At 44.3% G+C, this 24,160-nt stretch overlaps 1 protein-coding gene across 1 annotated transcript; it reads left to right on the top strand.

Annotated features, from left to right (window-relative positions):
* Positions 1 to 2,603: 2,603 nt before the first annotated feature.
* On the top strand, positions 2,604 to 23,742 carry LOC108578763 (neurotrimin). The gene is made up of 5 exons (XM_017942151.1): positions 2,604 to 2,721; positions 14,133 to 14,284; positions 20,596 to 20,806; positions 21,980 to 22,276; positions 23,116 to 23,742. Exons 1-5 carry the CDS (start codon positions 2,652 to 2,654, stop codon positions 23,298 to 23,300), a joined length of 915 nt encoding a protein of 304 aa, XP_017797640.1. The 5' UTR covers positions 2,604 to 2,651; the 3' UTR covers positions 23,301 to 23,742.
* Positions 23,743 to 24,160: the final 418 nt, after the last annotated feature.

The following is a 24,160-nucleotide window of genomic DNA, read 5'->3' as shown; positions in this document are numbered from 1 at the left end:
AGAGAAACGCTCAAAATGCTGAACTCGAAGTAATGTTTGTCATAATTAAGCCGGGGACTAAATAAACCAGCCGACCAAGCTGGTAGAAGACAGAGCGGTGATCAGGCAGCAAGCTTCTCTATTCTTCTCTCTCTCTCTCTCTCACACTTCCTCTCTCTAGCTCTTCGTTTGCTTTTGAGAAAAAGCTTTCGGTGCAATCCAACTTGCACAGATAATGCACAATGAAGGAGAACCAACGTGAGAGAAGAAGGATAGAGAAAAGCTACCGGGAGTGGGGAGGGGGAAAAAAGAAGGAAAAATCGAAGAAGAGTCTGCGCGCGTAATTGAAGGTAAAAAAAGAAACGGTACAAAGAGAACACAGAGGCTCTGACTTTTATTACGACGAAATTAATTCGAAATCCTCGACCGCGTCGAAAGACTCCTGCCATTAATCACGGATCGACTTAAACGTATGTACCCCCGAATTCTAACCCGATGAAGATCAATTAATTCCGTTAGCGAGGCGTCTAATACCCATTGGCCGATTCGATTTCCTCCTCTTCCTCCCACCACACACCTACCGCCCCTCTTAGGTTGAATAAGATTAACGTGGCAAGAAGGCTCCGGGTAGTTCCACGTCCCGGGGAGCGAGAACACGGAAGAACCGGGTTGGCAATGGATGTACAGGGCAGAGAAAAATGCAATAATCGTAAGCGACCCGAAAACGGGCGGGGAAGAGATAACAGGGGCGAAACTAATGGTAATCACGGTAGACGAAGGAGAACAGAGGAAGGAAAAAAGAAGCGACAGCGCGCGCGGCTACGGGCGAAAGCAAAAATAGGTCGAAGGAATCCTAAGGAGGATTCATTACGCTTGCCGCGGAGGCTGTCTACCAGATAATCTTCAGCGATGACAAAAAAAAGAGAGAGAGAGAGAGGAAGAAGAAAAAAAAACGAAACAAACGGCCGTGGAGGAGGCTGGCTGGCTGGTCTGGCGCGATATTTTCGAAGAAATAAAATCGCGAGGAATAGAAAAGCCGAGGTGAATATGCTATATAGAGACCGCGCGATCCCGTCCATTTCGAACCGTTCCTCCGGAGCGAAAAGGGGGAAAGATGATAGCAGAAGCGAGGCGGAGACGCGTCCGCGAATAAAACGGGAAGAAACTATGAAGTTCTGTTTGGAATGGGCCAAAAAGGATTCTAGACGAGAGTCAGAAGTGGAAAACGGTGGCGGTATTAAAAGCGCCGGGAAACAGTAATCAGCCGGCTGAATTAAGAATTGTAAACACCCGGAAAGGAGAGGCAAAGACGAAAGCTGATTAAAAGGCTTTGCGAGTTGATGGCAGAGAGGATGGGGGTAGAGACGTCGTTTCCAATCGGGCAGAATTCGTTTAAACTCGAAGCCGCCGGCTAACGAAACCACTCCTGGTCAATCGACGAACCGCAAATTTACAAATCCTCCCCGTTTAGAGGAGGGAAGAAGAAGACCAACAAAAAGAGCTGTGAGGAGCCTGCTATTTTCAAGCCGGCCGTCCCTCGGTTCGAACCAAGATGGGAATACGAAGGTTAACATCGTGAGAAGCGTAAAATTTGTTCAGGGAATGGACGAAAGACGTCGTCGTCGTGGCTCGAAAGAGCAAGAAGCGCAGAAGACGGTGAAGTAACACAAGCAGAAGAAGCAGCCAGTAGTAGTAGCAGCAGCAGCAGCAACCACGACGTCGGTGGTAGTAATACCGTGAGTAGCAGCAGCAGTAGCAGTAGCAGCGTTGGCGGCAGCGGTGACGACGACGACAACGACGACGACGACGACGAAGAAGAGGAAGACGACGACAACGACAGTAGTAGTAGTAGTAGTAGTAATCAGGGAAGAAGACGCGTGAAGGAGAAAGGGGTAAGAATGAAGGAGGACGGAGCGAGAGTAGGAGGGCTAGAGGAAGGAGGAGGCTGACTGATCGGCAGAGTAGAGGAGAAAGAGCACGCCTGCGCGGATCCCCGGGCGGGCGCGGGCAGTGCCACTGGAGGCCCGGCGGTTTCAGAGCTTCGCCCGGGACGACGAACCGCAGACGACCCGTACGCAAAACTCGGTCGTAGTTAGCCGTGTTGAAGGATCGGTCGTGGAAAAAAGGGCCAAATCACGCGACGACACACAAGGCCCCGCGCGGTTCACGGCTCTGTCCCGTATTTTTACTTTCGTCGCGATCTTCGTTTCCACTTCGGCGTATATCCGGTGACACGAAACGTGCAGACTTGGAAAGCACGTTGGAAGGAGCACGTCGTTACGGTACACACACGGGTTTCGTATCAAGATACGCAGATACGTAAACGACAGTTCATCGAGAGATAATAATATGTGATCAGTGCGACACCGCGTTGGTGGTAATACGGTATATCCTGCAAGAGGTGTGAACGGGGGACGGGGGGAAAAATAGAAAGAAAGAAAGAAAGACACAGGGGACGTCGGTGAATAAAGGGTACTATGCACGAGGTCTGGTAGCATCGAGGATAGCCAAGGAGGATGAACAGAGTGACGACGAAGGGCTAAAAGGGTGGTTTGGGAACAGGTGCACCGGAAGGCAGCAGGCTGGTGTGCTGGTTGTTTTGAAATGTCAGTGGACCCGTCGAAGACAACTACGTCGTCGTTCTCGTCGTCGTCGTCACTGTCTTCGTCATCATGAGGAGATCCTCTTACGTGAACTACTACGTCCTGTGCCTCGTGTGCTGGATTCTCCTAGGCATCACCGGTAAGAGACCACCAGTATTACAGCCGCGTGACATATGTTCGTTCAGTTTTGCCCACGTTCATACACCGCTCCAGTGCCAGTTCTCCGTAGGATCGTGCATCGATCTTTCGAGATTCCCGCGGGAAAGTGTACCACGCCGGCTGACTAAACTAAATCGCTAGCGTAGCGGGGTGGGGAACGGTGGAACGTGGCTTTTCGGGTAATCGTGAATCTCGTGTGCCGTAGGTCCAGGTCCCCGGTGGACTGCCGATGTGCTTCTGTACAAGCCCGTAAAGGGGGGGGGGGGAAGACAGGAGGCGGACCGGGTGACGTGAAACTAGAGAGAGAGAGAGAGAGAAAGAGAGATATGAGAGAGAGAGAGAGAGAATGAAGGAGGGGGGCAGGCGGGGCTGTACTGGAGACTTGTACTGCGGATGGATCGATCAGATTTTGGGGTGTAACTGTGCGTACGTGAATTAGCACGCGTGCAAGACCGTGAAGGTGGTGTTCTACGCTCGAGAATTTGGCAGCTGATCGTGTGTGATTTCACGATCGATGAACGCCGGCTAGAGGATCGAGATACGCGCGAGTGGAGGGAAAAAGGAGGACTCGTAGGTGGGAGGAGGAAGGGGGCTGCCTCCGGACCCGGTCCAGGGCTGTATCTAGCGCCACCCTTGTTTGTCGCGGCGGCGGTATTGTATTTTCCCTATTCTCCTCTTTGTCCCTCTCTTCTTTGTCTCTCTATCTCTCTATCTTTCGCTCCCTCTCTCCCTATCTCTCCCTCCGTCTCTCCGTTCTTCTTTTTTTCTCTTCGCCATCCTTGTCGGGTCACCGTGTCGACTCGATGATTCTGTCATCGTGGCGTTAGGGGGCGAGGTGACGGCAGAAGGGTAAAGCGTGTACCCTCATCTTCGCTGTGACGTCGTTCAGGGACGTGTCTATCGATTTCATCTTTCACGCGGCTGTATCGCGATGATACGGTTTTAGCTTTTTTCCATACACCGCCCGAGCAAAGGTTTCTCTTCTACTCTCTGGTTCGTTGGCGTGGATACTAAACTTCGATAACCACAGAAGGATAAGCGTAACAGAGTCAAGTGCAGGATAATCCACACACCAGCCTCTCCCCCTCTCCGTGGTATCTGTGTTCCTCAATTCACGTTTGATGGCCAGTCTCGACGACAGAGTAATGACTTTAAACTTAATTATAACAGTTAAAACGACGAGTTCGCGCTATTCAACTTTTACTGCTTCCCCGTTTACGGTGCTTCGCCGCTATCAAAAGAATATGGTTAATGGTTCGTCTCTTAAACAGGTCACGCCGCGATATCCGCGCAATTACCCGCGTCTTCCTGCCGGCGGAGCATCAATCTCGAGGCTTATGTAACCCCTTATGAAAATCCCTGTTAGCTGCACCATGAGCGTGTTAATTACTCCAACCCTCCTGAAAACTTTTTTGCTGATTCAATGGATAGTACATTAATTCACGGATCGCTAACCCTCCTCGACATGTTTTATCTTAATGATCTTCCAGGATACCTTTCGTTCCCTCCCTCCCTCCTCCTCTCCGCCCCCCCCCCCTCGATTGTAGAAGCTGCTGCTGGTAGCACCCTTTGCCCGATAATTTTTCCTTTCTGCCGCGGAGCACCCTTCACATAGGACTCTCTCTCTCTCTCTCTCTCTCTCACACTCACTTTCCGATCGTGTCTGGTCGCAAGGGAAAAAGAAACTCGAGCTGGCGAAAAGGATTTATCGAGCACGCCTGTACACGATGGTGCTTTTTCTTATCGATCGCGTGCTCCCTGTGGAAGCAAGGAAACGCGTTTCAGTATGCAAAGTGGGCATCAAGTTGTTGTCGATCGTTGGTCGTTCATTATCCGCGTCGGTCGCTTTATAAATACGTTCCATTCGTCGCTCTCGACGGCGGCTGTTATCGAGCGTGGCCCACCGAGCCGGGAACCGTTGAAATACACACGAAAGGCTGCCAAACCGCGAACTAAACGACACTCGTAGAACTTCCACCCTCCAACCCCCCTTCCCGCCCCTCTCGTGAACGGAGTGCACAAATCGATGCCATTAACGCAACTAACGTGCACTCGGTAATTTTGTTAAACAATTTACCGAATTCTGCCACGACCATGCCACGACCCACCGAACCTTTCTACTATGGTAACATACTCTTAATTGGTTTCAACTACGTACTCCTCCTACCCGCCGATACGTATTTGAAAAGTCCGCAACACGGGTACAATTTCTCTACATATCGACGGGATGCATTATGCACCATCAACCTCTAACATAATCGCGGCACACCCGTTGATTATACCTCACAGTGATTAACCGACCGACACAGTTACCTCCGGAATAGGGGGTTTTCGGCGTTCCCAACAACCGCGCCCGCTTACCCCAAAAAAGGATCGCGTCTTCAACCTGTGCATCTTAACCGGTGTTCCGGGTTCCGTTATCTGCAAACTTTATATTACGGCACACTATGATAATCTCCCTGCAAATTTATCATTGTAGATCCCGCCGCAGAAGGAGGAATTGCAAATTAACATGTTCTCCGCCACGAAGTAGCATAATTTCACCTTATCTTTCATGCATATTCTTTTACATATTTCTCTGTCTATAGCTAGCCCCGATGCTACACGCGTGCATATCTCCCACGTATGTTTTAACGAGTAATAACGGTGGTTTAAAAATGACCACCATAATTTCAACCTGTTCACAGACCGTATTAGAAAGAGTCTCGTAATAATTCACACTTTACAAAATACAGCCGATTAAAAGCTAGATGTACCTGTTACTTCCCTCGAATCTTGCCACGTCGCACGATTAAAATTCCATCAACCCTAAACCTTCCCCGGGGATGGAACACGTTAGGCGGCAGAGGCTTATCGGTAAAATCGAACCGAATCGTCGGTTCAAACGCTGAAACGGTTCGGCGTTCGCAAGCATAAATAGTTGTCCTCCTAATGGCGCCACATCGAGCGAAAATCGAGCGATAAGCATTAAATCGGCGTGCAGAGCACGGGAAGCGCGAGCGATGGAAGTAGTCGGACGTAAATGTTTGATGAACTAGTAAGACAGAAAATCGTGTTAGCCTCCCCCAGGAGATAGGGCTAGGAAGAACGACGTTCGGGGTGGGGGCAGAGAGAATCCCGATTTATGTTTCAGTTTAGTATCCGATGACGTCGTAAAATTACACCGAACACTCGTACGTGTCGTTCTAATAAAGCAGCGAGGAAAACGCACTACCGGTGGTCGCTCGATTTTTCCACACCGACCGTGTCAGCCTATGGCCCCATGGGAAATATTCGTCAGAGATCCTCTTTCTGTTACCGAGAAATTTATTTCCACTTTCACCTGCCATCGTGGATTACGTACTTCCTATTTCTTCTTTTTTCCCTCTTTCTCTATTTTCTTTCGTGTTCACGGATGATTTCATTCGATTGCGCAACACCTCGCTTCCTGAAACGGGGTGCTGCACCCGTGTTGCGTTTGCACGTAATCATTCCCGGTTTAATAATGTGTTCGCGCGCATCGTTCCACTTGCGCTCGAACAAACGATAAGCTCATTAACCATGTTAATCAGCAGGCTTACCAGCGGAGGAATAGAAAGCATGTTTCAATTATACGTATTTTGTAAAGCGTCACTTCGTTAGATTACAATTATCCGAGCTTATTTTCGATGCAAGTGTATCTACACCACCGTAAGAATTTCCTCTAATTCCTTCTCTCTGTTCACTCGAAGATGTGAGAAATTCTTCGAAAGAATTGTACCTTCTTTTTTCTTAATAAATCTTAGAAAGCAAGTTAAATCCTTGACATTTTCGCTAAACGAGGTTGCTTACTTAAGTAAAGAATATTGCGAATGAATTTGAATTTAATAGAAAACACTCCTAAGAAAAGTGTTTGGATAATTTCGTGGGATAAGGAGTTTGTATATTTTCCTGGAGAAACGTTGTTTAAATCGTCCTATACTTTCTGTATAAATAGCGATAGCGAGGTCGTAAATTAAACTCTGAAGAATCGGCATCGATTGATGTTGCGGCACTCAAGGCCGTGTGTTGCAGTCTGTTTGAGGGTTCCAACAATAAACGAATGGTAGCATATGATTTGATACTTCAAGTAGAAAATGGTATTTCATTTACAAATGGAAAATATGTTAATATTAAAGCTACACAATCCTTTTGCATTTTCTATCTGTATATAACACGAGCAGGTAAATGAAGATGTTAAAGACCTCGATAAGACCTTTACTTGTAACCGTACTTCCAAAAGCGGCTTTTCCCAGAAGAAAAAAACCCTAAATTGTCCTAGCTGAACTCAATTTTCAGTAAATATATTAGAATCAGTTTGACTTTCGCTGGATATAAGAATTCTTTGTACGGTCCTGACCATGGTTTCAAGTACTTATCTGCTCGTATTTCTGTCAATTTCGGGGTCCCGGCAGCTAAAACATGTTTACTTTGACGCCTAACCGATTTTGCGACCTCGCTATATCGTGGCCCCGACTGTATGTATAATTTCATTTTTGCGAAGACAATCGTGGTAACGTTTAAACGTGCCCGAAGGTAGTCCATAGATTCACTGTTGTTCGTCGCTGTATAGTTAATACTTGCTCTCGTTTGGATAGGGACTTCGTTGCTGGTGTTCCAACTAGGTTTATCGGATATCTAAACTTCGGCGTATTGACATAGCGCCAGTGCGTTCTCCCGCATCTCCGAAGCCGTTTGAATATCCCGGAACTACGTTGTAGAACAACACGGTTTATGGATCAAAAGCTTCTAATAGTTTTAATCGTAAGAACCCGTGTATTATCGTACTTTGTAAGTCATTTTTCAAGCAAACCTTGTTTCTCCCGTTGTTACGATCTTCAAGTTCTTGCTTCGAAAATATTAATACTCTGTCGAAGAATCTATCCAGAGAATGCGACAAAGAGTAGGATATAATTACAAGCAAACTACCGTACAATTTTACGTTACAATTCAGGTATAGTGTACACGGTTTCTATCGCCAACAACTTCAATCCCCTTCTATTTGCCTTCCGTGAATCATTCATCCCCTCTGAAATTTACGAACGGTCATATAAGCAACGCGGGTTACACAGCGGCCGCACAATCGGCCGCTTTGTTTCTCTTTCTCTCTCTCGCTCGCTTGCTTTCTCCTTTGTTCTTTGCTGGTAATCTCGACGTGAAACATGATTTCATGGAATGCCGGGAACGATAATCGCGGAATAATTCTAGCGGCGGTTGGAGAGAACCGCCTACGAAAAACCGAGTCTAACCGAGTTTCAGTGGACGTTTTCAACGTTGGCCGCGCCTGGTGTATAACCGCCAGTGTGACGTTTACGCCACGGTATTCTGCATCCCTGAAGGATCCTTTTGTCCAGAGGATCGAGTGTCCTGGGAGTCACGGTGCTTTGATTGGTCGTGCACGTCCCCGGTACACGCGATACCGGCTCGGTGCGCACTGATTGCCAATCCAATTCGCGCCGTCTGAACGGAAACGCGTTGGCAAATCGATTCATCGACCGTGGAACGATTGCCCGAGATACAGTTGAAAGGATATCAGTCAGGGACCGGGAATTAGCGGGATACGATCGAACAGAGAGAGGAGTTCATCGAGCGATCCTTCTCCTTCTCCTACCACTTTTCACAAGGCTCATCTTTGTCGAACGTAGTAGATTCTATCGTTGTTACGATCCTCCTGTGGCTTCAAGTGACGCTCTTACACGGTTTCACGATGGTATTTTTGTCCCCAAGGTTCTCACGATGCTTCTTCAAGCTTCTCGTTTACTCTCTCTCTCTCTAGCTCTATCTCTTTTTATCGAGTGTACGTTGAAACTTTATCCCCAGAGTGTCTGGTTGATTCGCCGGCGAAGACGATTGTTCGAACGATTCTCGAACAACAACGAACCGAAGGTAAACGTCGTTAAATCCACCGGATCCTCCGTTCCGGCGTTGTTGACGAAGCTTCGTAAATGAAACTCTGCGGAGCATTTAGAGCAACGTTCCGAAGATACCCAGAGAGAGCTACTTTTAAAACGTTCGACGATTGTTACGTGGATCACAAGTTGCATTACGCGGCGCTGTTAAAAACCGGAAACGCTCGAGTAGACGGAACGTTTCCGTTCGCTGGGATGCTATGAACGAGCTAAGTATTCGTGGCGTCGAAACCGAGCCGTACAATGGACTGTCGTGCGGAGGGGGACAGAATTGCGACCGGACAATTGCAGATATCGCGTGGCTTTCGATGGAACTGGCGAACGCTTCGACACACTCTACGGCTGTTCGGTTCCGAGCGTTTACCCTGCGACGATCAACCGATGCCAATAATGCAATAATCCGTGCACTCTAAATGTTATGAATACCGGCATTATTGAAAGGGTGTGGATTTATCTGGCCGGATGTTATTTGCCAATGCGGACGTTCGATTTTTGCCGACGCGGCGGCTCTGCACAGGCCGCGTTTTCCTGCGCGCTCTCGATCGATCGCGGATGTCGCAGGATTTTCTATAATTCACCGAATTATCCAGGTGATCCTCGCGGAACGTTCGAATATACAAGCCCGCGCGATACGTTTGCTTATAATTAGCGTGTCCGTGTTGAACGTTGAAAAAAAGATGTGATTTGTAAATGAAGGCAAGTTTCCATTAAAATCGTGTAACGCGAGGAATTTTCTGGGAAAATTGTTGTTCTCTGGTGTTGTGTGAATTTTAATTTAACAGGGGAGAAAGCTGGGGATTTTTCAGCGATCGAATGAGGAATAATTAAAAATCTGACGATATTTTTAATAATCTAGAAATTGGAGTAGGCTCTCTTTTTTTTTTTTCTTTTTCGAGGTCGACAGAATTTGATTTCGTCAGGTGTTACTTCTAGAGATCTAACGTTGGGGACGACTTCTCTTTAGCTGGTTCATTGGCTGTCATAATACATTCCCATTCTACTTGGTTCGCAGGCGGCGCCCACGTTGTTGAGAGGAGTGCACACGAACGCGCGATATCACTTTCTTTTAGTGTTCTTTCATTTGCCCGTTTAAAATATGTTGAATAATACAGCAATGCCGTTAATGCGTCCTCCTTATACTCCCTTAACACGTTCGCTGCAATGACGTCATTTGCGACCGGCACGGAGCTTTTTTTTGTTTGCACTGCGGTAATGACTGGCATTACTTCTCGAGAGGAAAAAACACGCGTTTCGAGAAGCGGCCACTATGCCGTATAATAACTAAATTCTCGTATTATATTGCCTACGGATCTATGAACAAATAGCGTCTTTGTTTATTTTATCCTTGGAATTGAACGACGAAACAGTGGAAATGGACTAAATTTTGTGGTAGCAATTTCGTCTTTCTCGCTTTTATGCAATTTTTCATGATTCGTGATAAAGTTCTGCTTAACGCTCCGAAATACAAGAATAGCTTGCACTGTTTTGTCTGCTGTAGATAATGCAGAAAAATCTTCGTGCAATCTATTCAATTTTCACTTCCTTTCACGATTCGTGATACAATTATCGATTTACCGATCTCTCTGAAATTAAAAAATAAAGTAGTTTGCATTGTTTCGTCTACTATAGACACCACAGAAAAATCTTCGTGCAATGTATTAACCCTTTGTAATCGAGTGGTGACTGAGAAGCGACATTAAACAACCGTCACTTGGTGAATAATTAATCAAGTCAGAGAGCAGATCTATGGGGCCTCTATAAATTTGTTCATTATAACGAAGTAGAGAATACGTTGAATATTTAAGTAAAATAGTATAGTTTATTACTGCGTTAATTTAAAAAAATTTCAAACATTCGATTCGCAAACTTTTCTATTACAAAATGACCTCCGAGTGCAAAGGGTTAAATTTTATTGTAGCAATTTTTACTTTCTTCCATGATTCATGATAAAATTATCGATCTTTATACTTATCGCTCCAAACTACAAACACAGTTTGCGTTGTTTCCCTTACTATAACGTAAAAAAATCTTCGTATAATGTACTAAATTTTACCGTAGCAATTTTTACTTTCTTTCATGATTCGTGATAAAATTACCGATCTACCGATCTCTCTAAAATGAAAAAGTAACAAGATGAATACAAAAATAGTTTGCGTTGTTTCGTCTACCATAGATACCACAGAAAAATCTTCGTGCAATCAATTAAACTTTACTGCAGCAATTTCCACTTTTTTCCACGATTCGCGACAAAATTATCGACCCACCGATCGCTCCTGACCGAAAATTCCAAAAATAGCAATACGAGCGGAAAAAAGTTTCTATTGTTTCTTCAGCTATAGATATCGCAGAAAAATATCTGGAACCGGGAAAAAGTAACATATAGAAGTCAGCTATTTTCGAGCAACGGACCGGGAAGAAAAAGTTGTTGATGACCTGAATAACTCAATCAATAGAGCGGTCGTCCAGCAAATGAAAGAACCGAGTACCCGAGTTCCCGCTTCGGCCAATTGTTTTTCCCGTTATGAATGCAACATAAATAGCTGTAAAGGCGGCCGCGGAGTTATAGCAAACGATGAATACCTCAGTTTCACGCAGTTGCCCGGTAACCGTAACTCTTTACGCGGCCACGTACCGAAAACCACGAAAAATATTCTCTACATACCAACGTAAATACACCGCGAAGAACGTAGAGAGTCGTTTGAATCGAAATTCGGTTACGCGCACACACAACCAGTTGCCAACATTTTCCCTACTTTCGAGGCGTGAAAAAAGTTTCCTCGAGTAGCTGTTTCGTCGAGTTCAGCCTCTTCTTCTGGCAAGGCATAAATCGACAGGCTTCTCCTTCGGTTCTGATAGATATCAGGGATTCCTGCGTGCCGTACGACGACCGCTTGTCGCGGTATCCATATGTCTATCCTGGTTATTTCCGGTACAACTTGGTGGAGGAGGTACAGCGAGGTCGTAAATCACGACGTTAAGCGAAAACATCGATTGATCTAAAGCTTGGTTCTAGTTGCACGCAGGGCGGTGTGTGTATTGCAGAAGCTGTTCAAATTTCGAGTCAAGCGCAGAGCGAAAGATGTGGATTCTTAGATTAGTCGAAGCTTGTGGAGGCCGAGCGGTGGCTATGATTGGATCGGTATATTTAGAGCTGGATCTAGGTTTTATTGGGTTTTTATTAGGTTTTTAGCAGGGTGAGTGTGGAGCTAATTTCGGGGGATTTTTTATTTAGACGGCGAGGGGCATCGATGTATCTGTGTTGTTATATTTATTATACGTGTTATTTTTCAACGGTGGTGTGCTACCTAAGGAATTGAAGAGGTATCTTTGCGCCGACAATTTTTCAAAGCTTGTGTTGGATTATTTCTAAAAACACCCCATGGAAATAATCAAGTGAGGACAAAAATGTCTCCGCGTTATTTTAAACAAAGGCAGTAAGACTTCCACCAGATGTGTCTGGTGTCCGTCTTCGAGTCACGCACTGCACAATGCGATACCATAAATTCTTTTTGGGTGCCCAGTAACAGTCCTTTAGAACATTCAATAGCGTAAAGACGTTTCCTCTGAGTCCGTAAATAAATAGTATATCACAAGACAAAAAGACTATTTCATTTTCATAACCCATTTCCACTAGCTTGAAATTTGGAAATATTCTGATTTTCAAATTCTCAAATATTAAAATTTGCAAATATTAAATTTTCAAACATCCAAATATATAAATTTGCAAATATTAAATTTTGAAATATTCATTTCAAATATTAAATTTTCAAATACTCCAACATTGAAGTTTTGAAATATTCAAATATTGAAATTCTACGTCTATCTCACTACAACTCTTCCACCAAGAACGCCACACTGGTCTTCCGACAAAATCGCGAAAAAAAAAACTCTTCAGTAGCAAAAGAAAGTAAGATCTAATCCGTATTCTCGTATTCCGAATATCGAAAGGAGGCGCGCACGAACAGATACGCGTTCCCTTTATTCCTGAAAATGTAAACCGGAAGTGGGTCCTCAAGGTCGTTGGAAAGGAGCCCGCGTTGCTTTCCTGGTCGTATGCTGATCTGACTTCTCGTATCCCCTTAGATCGGAATCCTCCGGATTAGTATCCATTTCCCCAAGGTACGATGGCTTGGCAAAAGCTCTCTGATAGGATTTATTCTAAAAGGCAAAGGGTGAAAGGAAGAGAGATAGAGGGACGGTAAGATGCAGAGACAGAAAGAGAGAGAGAGAGAGAGAGAATCAGGCATCGTGCATGGACGTCACGAATGCGAAATACGCTATATTCCTTGCGATCCTTTTATTATTCCATCATGGAAACGGTACCGGTACCCGTACAATGTAAATTCGCCTGGGATAACAAGCTAGCGCCGCGCCGCGGTCAAAACCGCCATATTAATGCATTCTCCTCGAGACGTAGACCGGGTGTTCGAGGTGCACGGTTAAGGGCGAACTTTCGTATGAGAATTTGTGGAGAACGTGTTTCGTGCCTAGCCAACATGGTTAGGCGAGGAGGAAAAGAGAAAAGAAACGGTTCCGTGCCGTAACCACCTTTTCCTCGGGAAATTTGCAAGTACCACGATATTACGCCCGTGACACAAAAAATGTTTCCTGCGCGTATAGCAAACGATATTACTCTATATTTTCGGAAATTTTCCGTCTGAACAAACGTCCCCGTTCCACCACGTTCCCACTATCAAATTCAACCGTTAAACAGAGAGAACTGCAACGGTGACTATAAATACCGATTCGAAAAGAGAAAGATCGTATTAACGTTTAATCGATAACGAGTTCTCCTCGCGTTTGCTATTTCCCAATGTGAGATACAATATGGGTCGCGGAGTGTGTTATTTTTAAAAACTGCTTTTACCAGCTTCCTCTTTATTTAGCGGTACAATATCGTTTTCGAACGGAAATAATAAGAGATTCGAACGGATCAAATATTGAAATAATTTCGTTACCTCCGGTTTATGTATATATACACTACCGGCCAATAGTTTCGAATCACCGAGCATTGCAATTTACACAAAAATTTCCTGGAAAAAGTCAGCGACTTTGAGAATATTTTGAACGGATCAAATATTGAAATAATTTCGTTACCTCCGGTTTATGTATATATACACTACCGGCCAAAAGTTTCGAATCACCGAGCATTGCAATTTACACAAAAATTTCCTGGAAAAAGTCAACGACTTTGAGAATATTTTGTCGTTCGAATCAATCGATATGAGATCAATTGATAAATGTAGAATTGAGATAAACTTCAAATCTATAAGAAATTAGCAGCAGATTTTATATTGACGAAAAGTGGGAGGTAATTCCAAACTTTTGGCCGGACATCGAGGGGAAAAAAGGTATTTATAAGGAGGAAGAAGATGAATTTCGTTTTCTTTTTCTTTCTGCACGTTTGCGGTTAAGTTGAAAGGTTGGAAAAATTGAATTTTAACATATAGGTGGGCTTATCTAAAAGATCGATGAAATCTTTCAGGGGTGAGCACAAGATCTCATTCGCTGGTGAAGAGGTTCGACGGGATTTACACCGGGCCGTACTTCGATTCAAAGACACCTACGAACATCACGGCTCAGCTTGGAAGTCATGCTTACTTGCCGTGCAAAGTGCGACAGCTTGGTAATAAATCGGTAAGTTTTCACGTCGAACTATTTTACCTCTAAGAGCATATACTGCACTTTCGAAGATGTTCATCGTGTCACGTAATACAAATACCAATGGCAAATAAAATTTGTTTGAATTGATGGATAGCTACTCGTTATAAAAATGAATCTTGCGAAGTTGAAAAATAAAATTCATCACGTCTGGTCCAACAGTATTGTGAAATTTATTAGTACGAAACGTGAGAATGAAATATTACTTATTATAAGCGGCGTGGTGGAAAATGTAGTGGAAAATCTACCCCAACAGTTACTAATGTGCTAATAAATCAGGACTTCCGGTGAAATTTCTCCAAGACAAAGTTTTCCACAAAATTTGCTCGCGATAATGCTTTCATAATAAAACACTCTCAATTAGGTCCCTGAATATTCGTACAAATTAAATTGTGAGAAATTCGCAAACTGTGGAGTTGAAACGGTAAACGATTTATGTGACAAAAATAGTGTACCATAAGTAGAGTGTACAAATGAATAAATTTGAGCACTCTGATACATTTTTTGCCATTTATTTTTTCTCTGAATCTGCGAAGGTGATAAATTCTAAAAATTCACAGCGTTCAAGTGATAAATGATGCACGATGCCATTCGTAAAGTATTGGGACACCCACTATACTCGTGTACAAAATCTTTTATGGACTTAAATTACATTTCTTCGCCAAAATATAGAAATTCCAATTTTTTTTTCTTTTTGAGGATTCTAGTAATTTCGTAATGATTGTTTAGGTTTGTTCCACAGTCGATAAGTGTCGTAATACTTACGAAGAGAAGTGTAAGTGTCAACATGTTTCTCCATTTCGATTCGTTTACCATTTCAATCCTTCAATTAGAGAAAATTTGTGTGAAAATTTCTGGAACGTTTCGGGACAAAGTAGAAAACGAATTAAGCAGAGTAGCGCTTGGTTGGGGGAAGATAAACGAGTCGCAGAAAACGAATCAGGAAATTCCTTAATTTCGTTGTTTCGATTCGGAGGCAGCGAGCCGCGTACTTAGAGAAACCCTCCACCCTCTGGTTATCTCGTCCCTGTTCCTTGCAAAAAGCACGACCGGATACTGGCGCCGCGTGCGCGCCAGATAAAGCGGATTTATTTGCACGCGAGTACCCAGTTTTCTGTGAGGCGGCGGTGACGGCGGTCAACGTGATAGCAATCGTATCGGCGACTCGTCGGTTTCCATGAAGCCGCTGATCCCCCCATCAAAAAGTTGCACTATCGTTCCCTACGTTTCCGTCGATATTCCGCGCGGCTGGCCCGTCCGGTTCGCGCTATTACAATAATCGAAATGGCGGCGATAAAGCGTCGATCCCGATACACGGCCGACTCTATCTGCGTTCGGAATTTATGCCAACTATAAAAGTCTAATCTGTCCGCGTTTCGCGGCCGTTAGAACGGATTATACGAGCCGCGCGAATTTTATGATTCACGAAAGAGCGGGACAGAGCCAGGGAACACGGTGCACGAGACAGAGAGAGAGAGAGAGAGAGACGGCTGGCGAGAGGGAGCGACGGGTGACATGAAAACTAGAGAGAAAGAGGAAGAGAGAGAGAAAGAGACAGAAAAGTAGAAAGATAGGGAGAGAATGAGACAGAACAGGAAAGGGTGAGGGAGAGACAGAAGAGGAAAGGGAGAGACGGATGACGTAAAAAGTAGAGGGAAAAAGAGAGGTAGAGAAGTAAAGCGAGAGGGAGAGACAGAAAAGAAAAGGGACAGGAAGAGACAGAAAACGAAAGGAAGCGAGAGAGACGAATGACGTTAAAACTACAGAGGAAAGGGAGAGGCATGGAAGAAAAGGTAGAGGGAGAGAGTGTGTGGTCCCCCGCATGGAAGTAACCTAGATAGCGTTGACAGGGGGCTGGCTCGGTTCCGGCCCTCTGAGGGCGCGTTTAAAGGTCTTCCTCCCTTTTCGAGGGCAGAGAAGCAGGAACGGGGCAGTAAAACTTTTCGTACTCGGGCCCGCATCACTCGTTAACGAACTTTTACCCCAGCAGTCGTGTGTACAGCAACGAAACTTGTATGTCGAAAGAGCCCACGACTAAGTGTCTGGTGACACGCGACCCTTGTATAATCGTCCGGTTGCGTACTTAAGGGCCGCGAACCCCCTTCTGCAAGTCGAGTCGCGCGACCCCTTCGCACCCCCTCCCCGCCACTCTCTTACCAGTCATTCCTGCCGGCTCTTCTGATACTTATCGCGCGCGGAATTAAACGTACCTTTACCGCTGACTTTCTGTCAACGACCATTGGTGTACCCCGCTATACCCTGGAACACGATTGAAAGCGATTACTCTTCGCGGACGGCTTGCTGGAACACGAGAGTGGTGACTTTTCACTTCTTCTCTATTTCGCGTTCCGTGTCCGCTGCCAACGGAATTCGAGCGATAACGTACAGTAGCGGGAGAAAGTTAGGAAAGGAAACGCGATTGTTCGAGAACAGTGTGACGAAGAATTTACCAGTAACAACAGACGCAAGTGTGAAAAATGTAACAGAAATATGTAATCTATTGTGCCTTTTTCATTCTTTTTCAATCTCTCCGAATAGTAAATGAATCATTGTACGGTATACGCTGGTAGTAAATGACGAATTGGACAAGAAACAGTGACCCACTTTTTCGACCACACGTAATATAACAAAGAAATTCCATCGTTTTCAAACTTTTTGCCGATACTATACAGCACGTTGCATTAAAGGACGGTATAATCGTTCCGTATTCCATGGAATTGGCTGCGTCCATCCCAATGAACGACAGAATTCGCTGGAAAAGGATTCCGTGGTCCATGCCCCGGTGCAATTAAATCCTTTCGTTTCTAGGAATCAGCGAAGTTAAAAGACCCCACGAAAGTTCTGAAAGAAATCCGACAAAAGTGGAAAAACGATCGATAGGCAGCGGGACGGGGGAGGGGCGGTGGGCGGAGAGGAGGAGTAAAGCCAAAGGGCAGGATTTACTGATTTATTGCGTTTTCCACGGAAATTAATGGCACTGCAATCGTAATTGAGCAAAAGCAAGACCGAGCGAGAGAGAGAGGAAGAGGAAGAGAATTCTCCGCAGTTTCAGCATTGCCAGCCGAGGGAAACGGATATCGCTCGGTTTACAGTTTCCCAGATAATAATCACAGTTCAGAAATCGACCGAAGGGATTACATTCGCTATCGAATCCGACTATCACTACGGCAGTCCTCTGCTTGTAAATTTTTCCTCCTCTCCCCTCCTTTCCCTCGAATTATTATCCCTTCCCCAATCCAGTTTGTGTCGCGCGACTCGAGCAAAGCGGCAATTACTCTACTTTGTTGATTACAACCTCCCTTTCCTTGTAAGTCGACGTTACGTCCAAAGAGAGAAGGTATAACCATTACAGAACGTTGTGTGTACATAGAAGAAGTGTGCGCTAACGCTCGCATCGACCCACGATACTTACCGCCCGTGGAAATAAATTGAACGTACTCTTAATACGGTTTCTTTCGCGAGACGCGAAACGCCGTCTCTCGAATCCGGGCCGCGTGAAAGAAGAACGCTAGGCGATCGACGCACGATAAATTAACCGTAGACAAGGGGAAGAAGATTGATCGCGCGAGATCGGGAAGTCGAGCCAGCGGAGCTTTTTCCATCTCGGCCATCGCGCGCTCGCGTTTTCTCTCCGCGCTTTTTCTGCCCGTATTCTGCCCCTCAGCGCGCGGCTTTCCACCGCCCCCTTCTGACCGTTATTCAGACCCGGGAGCGCGCACAGCAGCAACCACCACCACCGCCGCGGGATTTTTACAGAGCCAGACACACGGCTGGAAATTTCACTTCGTCACTGGGAAACGTCTCTCTGTTTCGCTTTTTGTTCGGGTACCCAACCTCCCCGCCGTCCGACGTTGGAAGAAACGTCCGACGAAAAATTCTAACAATAGGCCGCGGCCACGTATCGGGGAAGGGATTAATAATTCTCGCGATGCGTCCGCTTGCTGGAAGGAACGCGTCGAATTGCAGCTGGCTTTTTTTCTCTTTTTCTCTCTCTCTCTCTCTCTCGTTGCCTTTGTTTCCTTCCTTTTCAATTTCACTTCCACCGGTAACAATTATTAATTGCTAACTTTCCCCTTTTCTTTTTCTTCTTTTCGCGCGGTGTGCTTGTACGAGGTGAACGGAGAAGAGTTGTACACGGTGTAGGATTTAAAGGGAAACGTTGGGTTATGTATGACGTTGCGTTTTTTTTTTTTTTAATCTACGTCCCGTTTTCTCTGTGTGCATTCAGGACAGTCGGGGGATAGTAAAAACCGTAAACGGGCGCCTTACTTAAGCTCCTTTTTGAATTATAGCCGCTTTTGTGTTCGACCAAGTGTCCGTCGTTTGAGAAGGAAAGAATCGTAAAAGTATAGTAAAAGATTTTCGAGCATAATGCTGATGCGAAGAATTCAATAGGGGTATATTGAGCTTCGGGGCATATAAACTACAAAAAGTTCCGGCATAAAATACTTGGAAATTTTTTGTCGAATTTCAACGATAAAACCGATCGATAATCAAAAATGGAACAGAGATTCATTCGTGTGTTATCTGAAAAGTCTTAAGTAACCGTTAAACATAAAGATCTCCAAATAATTAATTATTCAAATTTTGGTACACAAAAGTAATTGAGCATTACCGGGTTAAAACGCGGATGATAGATCTAAAATTGTATAAAGAGTTACCAAAGAAATCAAGAGACTGACAAAAGGTGTTAGACACCATAATTATTAGATTGCAAATTTTTACGCATTTGCAGAAAATTTGAGGACACGAAAGCACTCTGAATGCACATAACAAGCAAAAGTATAGTACTCGTTCCAATGTTCAACGAATAAAACAATTACCTATCTACCTTCTACTTTCTTAATTACATTCATAGAACCATGAATCTGCATAAAAATCCGCAGTCTGGTAATTATCTAGACCGCGCAGTGTTCGGTACTTATTATTATCTACGTTCACCGAAAAGAACAATTGCCCATCTAGCCTCTATTTTTTAAATTACATTCACAAAACCCCGAATCTCCATAAAAATCCGCAGTCTAATAATCATCTAGACCACACAGTGCGCCCGGTGAGTAGTTAAACATCAGCCCATAATGAATCGCGGGAAAGAAAAAAGTTTCTCCGGCAGAAAAATAGCCATTAAATAAAGATAAAGTTTAAACGAGTTACCCTTTTGTACGAATAAAAGCGTCTTACATTGTTCCTGTATCTTGAATCTACACCCCAGAGCGGTATACACCTGTGACGGTGTACGTAGCCGCGTTTATCTTTTAAAAAGTAAGAACACGCCATCTCGTTTCGAATAAGAGAGCATACAGCAGGATGGCGGAACGGTTGACCGAAACTTCCGGGCCATGTTCTATTCACTTTAACGATGGAAAAAGATCATAGGAGCCACGGCTACGCGGTGAACTCTTCCTGCCCGAGTTATAAACAAGTTTTAAACACTCTTGGTCTGCGACGAAGTTCGTAGAAGAAACGCTTTTCGCAAGTCTCCGCAAACTGTGTGTGTGTGTGTGTGTGTTGATACGATAGGGTGTTGATACAACAAGTAAATGACCCGCGTGTACGTGGTGGCGAAGTAATTCAAGTAATATTATTATCTTCTTGCAGACTATAGGCGCCATTCTTGAGAAATTTATCGCCGTTGAAAAGTGTCTCCGCACATGTATTTATACGATCATGACTTATCCTTAGGGGAAGTGGAACACGCTCTTAAACTTTCAGCCATCTATTCCAGAATTAAAATGTGAAATTTATAGCGAATATCAATAATGTTGAATTGAAAATTTATATCGAGAACGCGCACCAAAATGTTATAGCCTCTGCGGCGTGAATAGAGAAAATAATTCACGACCGAGATAACGACTTTCACGTCTAACCAGGTATAAGAATTTTTACGTAAATTCTGTTTTTTTTTTTTTTTTAGAGGAAGAAAAAAATTGTGCTTATGAAAATTTTTAGAAAACATACGAATTATTCTCTGTTCAGTGTAACTGAAATGTGGTATCGATTTCCTTTCGACAGCCAAAAGCTGTCCATCAGCGTCCATTCGTATAACCCGTGACACATGAATTAATAATTATAATAAATTTATAATGGAACGGTGTGCACCTCCCTTTGTACGCGGTAATTTGCAATAAAACGCTCACGTAACGAAAATCAGTGACAATTTATTTGTTTACTAATTATACCGTTTAAATCCACTCGAAAGTGTGAAATAAACTTGACAAACAGACGTAAAGTGCGACAATAACGTTAAAAACTAAAATCGATTTATCTGTTCCCGAAATGTCAAAAAGGTGTCGTGGATCAGGAGGAGGGACTCGCATATCCTCTCGGTAGATAGAACCATGTTTATCCCGGACGAAAGGTTCCAGGCGCTTTTCGTGGACGCGTCTGACACCTGGACCCTGCAAGTTAAGTACGTGCAGGATCGCGACGAAGGCGAGTACGAGTGCCAAATCTCGACCGATCCTAAGAAGAGTCACATCATCAAGCTGAACATCGTCGGTGAGATCATCGAAAAATTCCTTTTTCCTAGCATTATTGCAGAATTTCTGGAAGACGGAGACGAATGTCTGTGTCGATAATTGAATTTCTTTCGAACGATATTCTATCGATATCTGACAGTGCAATTAAAGATTAACCAGGTTGGCCAGATGTGTAGGGTAGATTTTTACGCGAAGTGTTATTTTTATGCCGTGTGAGAGAAGAGCTCTGTGATCGATCGACGGAGCACTTCGCGAGCCATGTTCCAACGACGTGATAAAAAATTATACGAGCGTAAAATACAGACATTTTCTCTTTCACGTAACTTGCACGCGTAAGCGGTGAAATGTTCGCTCGGATAATCGCCCGATGGATTCAGTAATTAATTTTCTTTGTTGTTCCGTCACCTTCTTGCGCTATATTTAACACGCTCCGTGCCACTTGGGCGACAGATGACCCACGACCGGAGTAAAAGGTTTTATTAGGTGAGAAGGAAGATATTCGTTAATATCTTTGGATCGGTGTGAAACAGACACCGGTGGTGGATTATTAGGAAATTAAACGTAATCGCTACTTTTCTGTAATTAGATATTCTCCCCGGGGAAAGTTTCTTTCACTTGAATTGAACATTTGAAAACTGTTCTTCGTTGGAATTTCAAATTCCCTCGAAATTCTTTTTCTGCGGATAAAGAAAGTGCTGAGTGAAATGCTAAATTTTTTTTTCTTGTCTAAGTATAGAAGGAAAAATTGATATTTTTTTGTTAATTCGGTATTCCTGTGGAGTTTCTTCTACTTGAATTAAGAATTCTCTTAAAACTCTTCTTCACCGGAATTTAATATTCCCTCAAAAATGCTATTTCTGAAGATAAAGAATTTGCTAAGTAAAATACTCCAATTCTTTTCTTTTTCTTTCCAAATACAACGTGGAACGAAATAAATATTCACTGTTAATTTTCAGCTCCAAAAATACTATTTATTTAAATTCCTTTTTTCCCAAATTCAAGGTAGAACGAAATAAACATTGACTGTCAATTTTCAGCTCCGAAAACTTCTTAAATTCTTTCCTTCTTTCCAAATAAAACATAGAACGAAATATTCACTGTCAATTTTCAGCTCCGAAGATACTTCTTAAATCCTTTCCTTTTCCTCGAAATACAAGGTAGGACGGAATAAATATCGACTGTCGATTTTCAGTGCCAAAGATCGAGATCATAGGCGATCGCGACATGTACGTGAAGACCGGAAGCACAGTGGCTATACGGTGCGTAATCAAGCAGTCCCTCGAGGGCCCGTTCTACGTTTTCTGGTATCACGAAGGTGACCGTGTCCTGGACTATCAGCTGAACAAGATCGACATCCAAACGAAGAGGATCGATGACGAAACGGTCAGCAGCCTGGTGATCCATAAAGCGAGACGGGAGGACTCGGGCAATTACACCTGCAGCCCTAGCAGTTTGCACAGCGCGAGCGTGCAGCTTCATGTGTTAAATGGTAAGCGTTCTCGCGTTTCACTAAGTTAAATCACTTTTGCAAGGTATCGCGTGTCAGCTAGGTAAAACGAAAAAGTATATTCATTTTCAGTTTTAATCAAGTTTCCGGTAAATGAAAGAATCCTTGTATATCCCGTGCATACTTGTTCCACGGATATCGATTCACTTCGAACGTAACTCTATAGCGATAGATTTCGTTTAATTGTTACGAATAGATTTGCCAATTGGAGAAGGTTCATGGACCGAACAGAGTCAGTAGATACGGATGTAGATTGCGCTTGAAAAGTCTCTAACTCGGTAAAGTTAGTTTACTAACAATTTAACTCGGTTTCCAACAGCAGAGTCTCGCTCCCCGCGGCTGCAAAAGGCAACACGGTGCTACAAGTCGAATCAGAGTAACGCGAAAGCAAAAGTAACAGAACTCGAGCTTTTAACGCCTATTGTAAGATTCGTTAGGATAAAATCAATTAACCTCTACTTCGTTCCTGTTACAAATCACTTAATTCGATAGCAAAAAGACACAACAGCTTGACCGAAGCTTCATCGTGAGTATATAAGAAAGGAACGAAGGGAATTTTATAAAAATATTCCTTTTTTCCTACGTTTCTGCAAATTTTCTCATTCCTCGATTAGCGTATTCGTGAAACGTAGAGTAAAACGAGCCATGTCAGTCGCTCTATTAAAAGGACTCCCGGAAAGCTAACCCGTTGGGGAATGTGCATAAGAGACGGGAAACGAATAGAAACGATCGAGTTAGTGAAAAGAAAACTGTTTAACGCGCGGCGGGTTATTACAGCGATAAAAGGTTAGCACGGTGTAAAAATCGATTCTCTGCTACAGGCGAGCATCCTGCCGCGATTCAGAGAGGGATCAGCTCGGCATCGGGTGGCTGTCCGACGCTCTGGTGGCTGGCGGGCGTCGTCACGCTTTATTCCAGTCACAGCAGCCGCCTGTTCGTCCTCGCCCTTCTCATTCTCGTGGTCCTTTACTCGAAGAATCTATGTTACTTCGCGCCGGAACGATAATCAGAGCACGAGTGGAGGAGAGACGGTGTCGGAAGATGATCGATTATTCTCCTGTTACGAGACCCGGAACAGCGCCTCGAGGAACGCTCCAGCGAGAAGAGTAGACGAAAAAAGAGAGAGAGAGAGAGAGAGAAAGACAGACAGCACGTGGAGGGCTTCCTCGGTAAAGGCTTCGTGACTCGATGAACGAACAAACGATGGAAGGGAGATGATCGAGGAAGGATCGAAGAACCGCGAGAAGAAAAACGCGACGAGGAGGAATCAAGACGGACGACGTGACGCTAAAACGTGTGTGTGTCTCCCTTTGGCGAGCTATTGTATCGTTTTTACTTCTTTACGAGGAGGAGAGACAGACCGTCGAACGCGAAAGAAACCTTGAAATTCTCTATCGACCCGGTCCGGACACGGTCGATTTTTATTGTCGTACATCGCAGAGAGAGAGAGAGAGAGAGAGAGAGGAACGATTTTTTAAATCATTACCGATGTATTATTTTAAACGGATCGTTCGCCGAAAAAAAAAAGGAAAGATTAGCCCGTTTCGAGGGAGAAATCTTCACAACGAAGGATCGAGTCCGCCTTTTTTTTATTGGAACCAGAGACTCGATCGTGATCGCGATCGAACGCGAACATTCAGCTACCGACGATTCTTTCCTCACGTGTAGAAAGGAGACTCGGGGGACGGTGGCGAGAGAGAAACGAGAAAGAAAACGAAGTTCAGAGTGTCGAGACAGAGTGTGATCCGGCCGTTTAGCAATTAGGGGTTAATTAATCTCGAGGGAGAGTGTTCGTGAAATCGCGAGGCAGAAAGTTGTTCGTGTCGACGAAGAACTCACGTTTCAGATAGACTGTACCTCGATCGT

This window comes from Habropoda laboriosa, unplaced genomic scaffold (assembly GCF_001263275.1).
Source record: "Habropoda laboriosa isolate 0110345459 unplaced genomic scaffold, ASM126327v1 scaffold28, whole genome shotgun sequence".
Taxonomy (NCBI): Eukaryota; Metazoa; Arthropoda; class Insecta; order Hymenoptera; family Apidae; genus Habropoda; species Habropoda laboriosa.
Note: the sequence above shows the minus strand (reverse complement) of the source record. Positions and strands in the feature narration are given on the sequence as shown.

Excerpts from the sequence above, each read along its gene's own strand:
- LOC108578763 (XM_017942151.1), top strand. The coding sequence starts at position 2,652 with ATGAGGAGATCCTCTTACGTGAACTACTACGTCCTGTGCCTCGTGTGC. Across the intron at positions 14,285-20,595 it reads GACAGCTTGGTAATAAATCG|GTGTCGTGGATCAGGAGGAG; the intron begins GTAAGTTTTCAC and ends AATGTCAAAAAG. Across the intron at positions 20,807-21,979 it reads CATCAAGCTGAACATCGTCG|TGCCAAAGATCGAGATCATA; the intron begins GTGAGATCATCG and ends GTCGATTTTCAG.